Source organism: Cervus elaphus, chromosome X, assembly GCF_910594005.1.
Source record: "Cervus elaphus chromosome X, mCerEla1.1, whole genome shotgun sequence".
Taxonomy (NCBI): domain Eukaryota; kingdom Metazoa; phylum Chordata; class Mammalia; order Artiodactyla; family Cervidae; genus Cervus; species Cervus elaphus.
Window position 1 is genome coordinate 77766524 of NC_057848.1, and position 9339 is coordinate 77775862.

Here is a 9339-nt window from a genome sequence, read left to right on the forward strand (position 1 = left end):
TTCCCAGGGTTCAGCAACAAACTTTCAGTAATGATAACCCTGTATGTGAGACAGAAAAAGAGACACAGATGTATAGAACAGTCTTTTGGACTCTGTGGGAGAGGGCGAGGGCAGGATGATATGGGAGAATGGCATTGAAACGTGTAAATTATCATGTGTGAAACGAATCACCAGTCCAGGCTTGATGCATGAGACAGGGTACTCAAGGCTGGTGCACTGGGTTGACCCAGAGGGATGGGATGGGGAGGGAGGTGGGAGGGGGTTGAGGATGGGGGACACATGTACACCCATGGCAGATTCAAGTCAATGTATGGCAAAACCAATACAATCTTGTAAAGTAAAATAAATAATCAAATTAAAAAAAAAAAGTTTTCCTGTTTGGTAAAACAGACTGGGAACACTTTCATTTTATTTCATGGTCCTGCACAAGATAATATGGAATTATAATTAGAGCAATTTTAGAAATGCGAATTTATTTAGCAGTGATATAATTCATGGAAGAATTAGAAAATAAAAAGTAATAGTAGTGAATTATTGCTTGTTATACTTTTTATGTGTCATTTTGTACAGCTAAGGGATCTTGGTTTATTTGGATTTTCCTGGGTTATCAATGGAAGTAGCAGTTAATCTGAGTCAAGCAGCCCCCTCCTCACTGGCTCATTTATTCCAAAGACTTTTATGGAGCCTCTGCTCCATGAAATGCCCTGTGTTAGCAGTGGGGACACTGGGAGAAGCAGGACACCCCCACACCTAGAGCGATGGTCTAGGAGCCACAGTCACATGAGGTGCATCATGGGAGTGAGGGGAAATGGGACATTGCTATAAGGTGTCCTTTTGGATCTTGGATAAACCCCAGAGAGGTCTCTCTCTGCTGCAGGATGGAAGGAGTCCTGGCTCTTGTCACATTGCTGCTGACTACAGGGACAGAGTAGGTGTTTTCTACCCCATATCTGCTAGAAATCCTGCAGAACTGCTGTCACACTCCCTTGAAGTGATGCCCAGAAATCCATCCTCTCTTTCCTGGTCCCAGGGACCCAAAACTCAAGGTGTTAACTAGCTTTTAATTATCTTCATTGTAAAGGACATTGTAATCAAAGTCTCAACATTTATTGGCAATGCAATAATGGGAAAAAAAGGAGTTTGAATGGAAAGCCAGCTGGGAGACAGGCAAAGAGTGGTTCTTTCTGCTATTTTCTGGACCAGCTTGACTCCTGCAGGAACACTGCTCCACACCCAAACTTCACAGGTCCTCTAACTGGAAATGGGCCTGTCCAGGTAGCCCATACAATGAAGAATTTGCTTGCATTGTGGGAGACCTGGGTTCAACCCCTGGGTCAGGAAGATCCCCCTGGAGAAGAGTATGGCAACACACTCGAGTATTCTTGCCTGGAGAATTCCATGGACAGAGGAGCCTGGCAAGCTACTGTCAATGGAGTTGCAGAGTCAGACGTAATTGAGCAAGTGACACTATGGTCCACTGTGGCCTAACTAGAAAAGTTTCTTAGTTTTATTTATGAAACATCTTGTTTGGTTAATTAGGAATTCCACATCCTATTGAGGTGAATATTCTCTGACCCACCCTGGACAACAAAACAGCCAACCCCATCCAGTGGAGAGCGGAGGAGTGTCTGGGGACAACAGTGTGAGAAATTCCTGTCCTGTCATCACAGGACCAATAGCTCCCCAGCCCTGCGAGCTCTGTCTCATCCCTCACGCGCATCCTGCAGCCCAACACACAGGGCTCCTCACACCCGCTCGCCTCCCAGATGAAGAACTGAGGCCACGGGGCTTGGGCTTCTTCCCAACACCACATGCTAGTGAGGGCCAGGGTTGGCTCAGAGCCCTGGTCTCAATTCCTCTGGAGACCCCACCCTTCCTGCCCACCCCAGGCCATGGCTCGACTTTCTGCCTTCTCACATCTTCCTCTTCTCAGTGCTCCATGATGTCTCTGAGGTGACAGAAAGGAGGCCTGTGTAAGAAAGGGGACAAGGAGAATCAGAAGCACTGTGGGGTTGCTCTGTGATTTGCTGAGAACTGACTCTGCCAGGGGCCAGCATCTCTATCCAGTCCCAGTGTCTCCCACATGAGGGTGATGCCCTGTCCCTGCTGCTGCCACGGGGCTTCCTGCCCAACTGAACCTGCAAGGCTGACCAGCTCCTCACTGAGTGGGGGGATGGAGGACCTGACTGTATGGTCCCAGTGGCCACGGGGATAAGGCCCGTACAGGACCCTCCTCTGATATGGGAGAGAAGGGAACAGAGGCAGACCACTGAGGTTCCAGGTCTCCCCAACAGCAGCGAGGGAGGGGAGCAGCTGGAGGGCCTCTGGTCTGGGGAAACCAGGGCAGGGACACCCAGCACATGGGCAGGAGAGTGAGGCTGAGAAAGGCAGGTCTTGGGCATCATGGTGTTGGAGAAGACACTTAAGAGTCCCTCGGACTGCAAGGAGATCCAACCAGTCCATCCTGAAGGAGATAAGTCCTGAGTGTTCATTGGAAGGACTGATGCTGAAGCTGAAACTCCAGTACTTTGGCCACCTCATGCGAAGAGTTGACTCGTTGGAAAAGACCCTGATGCTGGGAGGGATTGGGGACAGGAGGAGAAGGGGACGGCAAAGGATGAGATGGCTGGATGGCATCACCGACTTGATGGGCACGAGTTTGAGTAAACTCCGGGAGTTTGTGATGGACAGGGAGGCCTGGCGTGCTGCGATTCATGGGGTCGCAAAGAGTCGGACACGACTGAGCGACTGAACTGAACTGAACTGGGCATCATGAGGGCTTGTGTGTGCACTACACAAGTGTCTGAGCCATGGCTGACAAAGACCCCCTTGGTGCCACACAAACCCACTGCCAGGGCCCGGGTGGTGCCTGGAGGAGTGGGACCAAAAAAGCCAGCTCCGTCAAGACCCAGGGGGCGAGGAGGGACCCCGAGCATGGAAGGGGCAAGAAAGGCCACCTAGCCAGGCTGCCCGCAGATGCCATGACCTTCTGTTCCCTTTGGAGGAGTCACCAGGGACCCTCACTGACATTCACAGCCTCCAGAGTCATATCCCAGTCAGAGGAACTGAAGAAAGGCCAGGGGAAGCCCAAGTTGAAGCCTGGAGCTCATCCAGGCCGCCAGTCCTTAGGCAGAAAGGACCCTGGGAGAGCTTCTTCCACACCCTCTTAGCTCTCCCCTTTAAGACACCAGGGACTGGCCCTCACAGAGGGAAAATGACCCTGCTATTGGCAGAACTGGGAGACAGTGTCCTAGGGTCCTTGAATACGGGCCTTTCCAAGGTGCCAGTCTGTTTCCCACATGGTGATTTTCAAGAACAGTGGCCCAGAAGTCCCAGAGAACACGCATCTCCAAACCCACTGCTCTACTGTTTATGTGCAGTGAAGACTGCTGATTCTCACTTGGGTTTCATCCAGTCCTGCACCCAGGCTCTCATCCTTTTTCAAATACAGTTAGACGGGGGTTTCCTTTGGTCACATCTAGCTCAACAAGTCAGACATGTCCCTGGGAGTGAGTGTGTGTAAAGGAGGGCCCTTGAAAAGTGCCTAACCCATAAGCCAACAAAATCATTTCATGGACCTGCCATCTGGGTAACCGAGAACAGGTCCACAGTGGAGGTTAGGAGAGGGGCGGGGGCAGGGAAGATCAGAGCTGGCCTTGAAGAGGACCAGTGAAGTGCTTGTTTTCAACAGAACAGGCTGTACCTTGAGCCCCCAATCAAGTACTTCAAAGGTTAGTTATCCAAATAGACTCAAGTTGGACGTGGGCAGCCAGGACTGCAGGTAGCAGAAGCCCAAGCACCCCACTGACAAAAGGAAACAGGGCTTTCAAAGCAGCCACCAAGGAGTCTGAATCTGGGCTCTGGGGAGGGGAAAAGCACACGCAGGTGTTCCCAAAGTGAACACTCTAGGGCCACCAGAGTGGTGTTTATGGAAAAATTGGAAACTGAAGACAACAGCATGTGATCTGCAGTGGGATGCCATCTGGGGGTGGGCAGACCTCGGGAGACTGCAAGCTCAGTGGACGCCTGGCTTTGCAGTCCCACACAGCATCCTGCGGATTTTGTGTCTCAGGTGCTTGGGAACAGTCAAGTGGAATATGAGGTCGCTCCCACTGTGCTTGAGCACAGCCCTACTCTGGGGAGAGCTCGACCTGGGGGTCGGTGGGGGCAGGACAACAGGACTCTGACTTTGGGGCCAACTGAGCGGGACTGGCCAACCAGCAACAGCCAGCTGGAAGACAATAAAGCCAGAAGAGGGGGAAGGATGGAGGGGCCACCAACTCGGGCAAGGCCAATCAGCCCACTATGGATCCCATCTTCTGGAAGGGACAGTCACCAAGGTCCCATCTGACCCCTGGGTTCTCCCTTGGTGTTCGTAGACCCAGGACTTGCCATGGCCTGGACCTTCAGCAAAGGCCAGCCACAGGTCTGCACATTGTTAGGGCAGTGGAGCCAGGGGCGCATTTGTCAACCCATCCAGGGCCTGGACCCCTGAAACAAGGCACCTGGCAGCAGATGGGAGCCTTTGCAGGCAACCTGAAACAAACTTTTCTGTACTTTCAGACAAGAGACAAGCTGGGGAGCCCACCTCCATCCCCATGCCCCCCTCCCCCACACTGAGCCAGGGCTGCCTCTCCACATCACCTCTGTGACATCATGAAACAATAAGGAAGCTGACCCCCTAATTGGCTGCCTGTCCCATGACTCAGATTCTAGAATCTCCAGACAGTATTTATGGGGCACCCCGACCCTGGTCTGAGGCCTGTTTTCCCTGAGCATTCACTGCTTGGGTAGATAATGCTCCTGAGCTCGATTGGTTCAATGGCTAGTCAGAGTTCCCATGAGGCACAGGCAGCGCTGCTGGCCCCATCAACTGATGGGGAGCCCTCAGCAGGGGACCCCCGTGATTCCTCCCCAGATCCAAATGTGGATTCAGGGGAGGCTTTGGAAAAGCAGGGTGACCAACCTGAGAGCCCAGATCCAGGCCTCCATGACAATCTGCCCCCACAGGGCCCAAACCCAGAAATGGGCAACGAGGATGAGAACAACGCCAGCTTTGGGCTGTCCTTCCCCAGGAAGCTCTGGAGGATCGTGGAGGATGCGACCTTCACCTCTGTGCACTGGAATGATAAGGGAGACACGGTGGTCATCGAGGCAGATCTCTTCCAGATGGAGGTCCTCCAGCGCAGAGGCGTGGATCAGATCTGCGAGACAGACAGCATAAAGAGCTTCATTCGTGAACTGAACCTGTACGGGTTCAGAAAAATCCACCCTTCAGGTCGCTCTGCAGGAAGAAAGAAGATGATGGTAATGTAGAATGCCCTTCCGGGGAGACTAGACTAGATGAGCTGAGTGCTGATGGGTTTCATTTCCCAGGAGAATGTTGTTCTCATGAGAGAGTGGTTAAGGAAAGAGGAGAACACAGGGTCTGTCGTATCCCGCCACCACCCCCCCTTAGGATCTTCAGTGGTGATGCCAGATCCTGAGGGGCCACTTGATGTCAGGGAGGGTCGGGAACACCTCAAGCAAGGATGGCCCCGGGGGAGCTCTAGGGAGTGACATTCCAGGGCCTCATAACCTGCCAGGAATGAAGAGACCTTGTCTCCATACATAGGCATGACCCGATGGTTGTGGGGAGAGTGTGGCAAGGAAGGGCTCTTCTCCCCTCTCGTGGCTAAAGTGATTCATTTCCTTTCAGATCTATCGCAACTCCAATTTTCAGAGAGACAAGCCTCTCCTCCTGCAGAACATACAGAGGAAAGGCAACCCCAGAACAACTTCTCAGCCTGCCACTGGAACAACAGCGACCCCAAAGAGAAAGAAGCGAGTGATGGCGACCAGACACTCTCCCCGACTCCACCACAACGAGTTCACCCAAGAGGCTGGCAACAAAGTCCAGAAGGGAATGCCCACTGCTTGCAGAACCCCCAGCCAGTGCTCATTTGTGTTTTCTGACCTTTGGTCTATGGGTAGTGTAGCCAGCCAGGCTGGGGGAAACCATCTCCCCAGTGAGCAGGGTGGCCCCAGTGGAGAAGGCCCATCCAACAGTGCCACATCTGTGCCCCCAGCTACTGCTGGAAGGGACAGCCCAGGGGAACGGCCTGAGAGCCCCCCAGTGTACCCAGATTATGAATCAGTGATGACTTTGTACAACACTTGTTACTCCATCCTGATGGCGGGCCTTTTAGTCATGGCCCCAGATGAGGCCCCTGAGTCAGAGGAGGAGCAGGGAGATTCCTCAGATTATAAGTGCACCCTCTGTGAGCAGGCCAAGAAAAAGCCCAATCCCTGAGCTGCCAGATCCCTAGGAACACTCAAAAGCACTCTCTTGTAATCAAGAATAGATTTCTGGCTCTAATAAAGCAAAACTCCACTGGAGTAAATAAACAATCAAGTGAGAACTGCAAACCTGTGTTCTTTCTATCTGCCCTTTGTATTCACACATGGCACAGGGTGAGCCAGATGAGGCTGGAAGCCCATGCACCAGACAGGTTTCAGTTCAGTCCCCATGGTCTCTTTTCATCTGAAACAGCAGCATTTCACAGGCTCATCCAAGGATCTGACCCATGAGCTGAGCGCTGAGGTGAACGCAGGGTGGACTGGTCCCTGGGCCTTTCCTGTCACTCAGCAGATGGCCCAGCTGGGCTCCTGACCTTGGGGGTGTCACCTTCCGTGAGTCATGCACCCTGCAGCAGAAGGGGCTCTTCCTGGGTATCCCGATGGTGCCACAAGTTTCTGATCAGCAGCTGAGCATCCCAGCTCCTGATCCAGGCCCCCCCCACCAAGAGGCTGACTGGAAAGCAGGGTCACTCCAACCATCAAGCGCCTTGCAAACACATTACCCCAAACCCAAAGACAAGTACAAGGTTTCAACAAGTGAACACCAGCCCTTGTCACTCTGCCCTCACAGCTGTACTTAGGAGCCTGTCTTTGGATGTGAGGTGGCCAGGCACTGCGTCCAACACACACAGTTTGACAGCCAAGGGACACTTTACAATAGGACAAGGGTCATGTGCAAGGATAAACCGCGGCCTGTTTCTGGGCCTGCGGGCCTCTGTGCCTGCCAGTGCACAGCCCTGCCCCCAGCCTTACTCTGTCACCCCTGGGACACTGTTGCAACATCAGGGAGATTGGACCAGAACAGAGAGGGAAAAACATTAACTGGTTTCCTAACAACACATTTCTCTCAACCACACAGACCCAGCAGGGCCAAAACGAGTGGCAACGCCATCATTTCATAAAGGTCAAAGTCCCGGAGTCTTTTGCTGAGTCCAGAGCAGCATCCTGTGAGGGGAGTCCCTGCCCCTGGCCCCGCGCCAAGTGGGCACCACAGCGTGGGGCTGATTCAGACAGAATCAGATGGGCAAGTCCAGAGCGCGGCAGTAACTGCATGGTATCAGCACGTGCCGGTCTCTTGGTCGCTTTCCTCTCAAGAGTCCAGTCTGGACAGGCCTCCTGCCAAAAGAGGATCAGGTGCTCAGAGATGTCCACCTGGAAGCTGTCTTTCCCCCCTCCCCGCCCCCTGGGATGGGCTGCAACAGCCAGTGGCGGTTGGCGAGCAGTCATGTTACTTCTCTTGCAGGTCGGGTAGCAGGCCTTGATTCTCCAGCTCCTCCACCTGGTCAGGATCTAGGTTTTTGGGACACAGCAAAGTGCCCCCAATGACCACGAGACCTGTGTGCAAAGACAGGACACAGAATGAGAACAAGGTCATTCAAAGTTGCACCTGCTTGAGACTAACACCATATCATGGAGGGAACCCGAGGTGAACTGGGTCCTCTGGCTGAGCATTTTGGAGGGGCTCACCTCAGCAAAGAGAACTCGGGGTGAGGCCAAGTGAGGGAGGGTGAGAAATGAAAGGGAGAGGACTGGTGCTCCACGAACCCACCAGGCCATAGGCAGCTCTCAGTCTGCCTACTGCAGGCCACGAGGACAGAGCAGGAGGGCCCCAGCGGGGGCCCACAGACATCAGGTCCCTAAGGGATTTACCAGCAGACAGGTGTTGCTGTGCGGCCTCACCCCTGGGAGTCAGGGGACTTGCTGCAGGCAGTGGGGGTATGGAACCCAGGCTAGGTGCTTTCCTGCCTCTCATGGTCTCTGCCAGGCACACTGACACGTATGGGGACACACACAGAGACAAGTGCCACGTGCAGAGCTGTTTGTGCCTGTGCCTCAGAGCACGAACAGGGACTGAGGCCCAGAGAGGTGGTAGGCACTTCGGGCCGCCATCTCCCAGCCAAAGGACCCTCACCACTCCTCTGAAGAAACCTCAGCCCCACCTACCCCACCAACTGGTTCAATAGAAAACAAACAAGCACAACCCAGCTGGGGTCTAGGGCAGCATCACGGCCGTATAGGCAGCGCGGGGCAGGGTGTCACTTGCCCACGATCACTCCACAGCTGAACTTGTCCCTGTCCTGCAGCAAGGCCTGGGTCTGGGCGGGGCTCATCCCAAGCCTCTGCTCCAGCATCTCCCACCAGGCCGAGTCTTCAGAGTCCCAGTGTGCGATGTGGATGGCCAGGGCACAGTGGCAGTGGCCACATAGCACGGGCCACCACCACGTTTCCAGGGTCTTGACACCATTTAAGACAATACCCACATAAGGCTTTCCAAAGGACAGACAGCCAAACTTCATCCCCCAGGACTCCCAGGGCCTCATGTGTGGTTGCAGAAACAGAACCACAAAGGCCGAAAGCCTGACACAATGATCTCCAAGTTCACAGTCCTGGTCTGGACCTCAGCCCCACATGCCTAAGCATCCTCCAAGCCTGCTGACACAGAATGCGGAGGGTCAGAGAGGGCTGACTCCTTCCATCCATCTCCATGTGGTCCACTGATAGGGGGTTGCTGATCAAGAGGACCCATTAATCACATGAAGTCCATGGCCTGGTGGGTTCCTGGACCACCAGCCCTCTCCCTTTCACTTTGCTCCCTCCCTCACTTGTCCTTGCCCTGAATTCTGCCATAAGGGTGGTATCATCTGCATATCTGAGGTTATTGATATTTCTCCAAGCAATCTTGATTACATCTCATGCATCACCCAGCCCAGCATTTCACATGATGTACTTTGCATGTAAGTTAAATAAGCCGGGTGACAACATACAGCTTTGATATACTCCTTTTCCAAATTTGAACCAGTCCGTTGTCCCATGTTGAGGTCTAACTGTTGCTTCTTGACCTGCATACATGCTTCTTGGGAGGCAAGGAAGGTGGTCTGGTATTGCCATCTCTTTAAGAATGTTCCACAGTTTGTTGTGATCCACATAAACAAAGGGTTTATAACATGGCAAAAGTAAATGTTTTTTTCTGGAATTGTCTTGCTTTTTCTATGATCCAAC

The 9339-nt window shown here is 53.2% G+C and overlaps 2 protein-coding genes across 2 annotated transcripts; one reads left to right on the forward strand and one right to left on the reverse strand.

The window, feature by feature from the left end:
* The first annotated feature begins 4759 nt into the window (after nucleotides 1–4759).
* LOC122689948 (heat shock transcription factor, X-linked member 3-like) lies at nucleotides 4760–6404 on the forward strand. The gene is made up of 2 exons (XM_043896798.1): nucleotides 4760–5307; nucleotides 5699–6404. The coding sequence occupies exons 1-2, from the start codon at nucleotides 4798–4800 to the stop codon at nucleotides 6290–6292; spliced, it is 1104 nt and encodes a 367-aa protein (XP_043752733.1). The 5' UTR covers nucleotides 4760–4797; the 3' UTR covers nucleotides 6293–6404.
* LOC122689949 (EOLA-like protein) lies at nucleotides 5053–8636 on the reverse strand. The gene is made up of 3 exons (XM_043896799.1): nucleotides 8384–8636; nucleotides 7572–7674; nucleotides 5053–5120 (listed from the first exon to the last, which is right to left on the reverse strand). Exons 1-3 carry the CDS (start codon nucleotides 8634–8636, stop codon nucleotides 5108–5110), a joined length of 369 nt encoding a protein of 122 aa, XP_043752734.1. The 3' UTR covers nucleotides 5053–5107.
* Nucleotides 8637–9339: the final 703 nt, after the last annotated feature.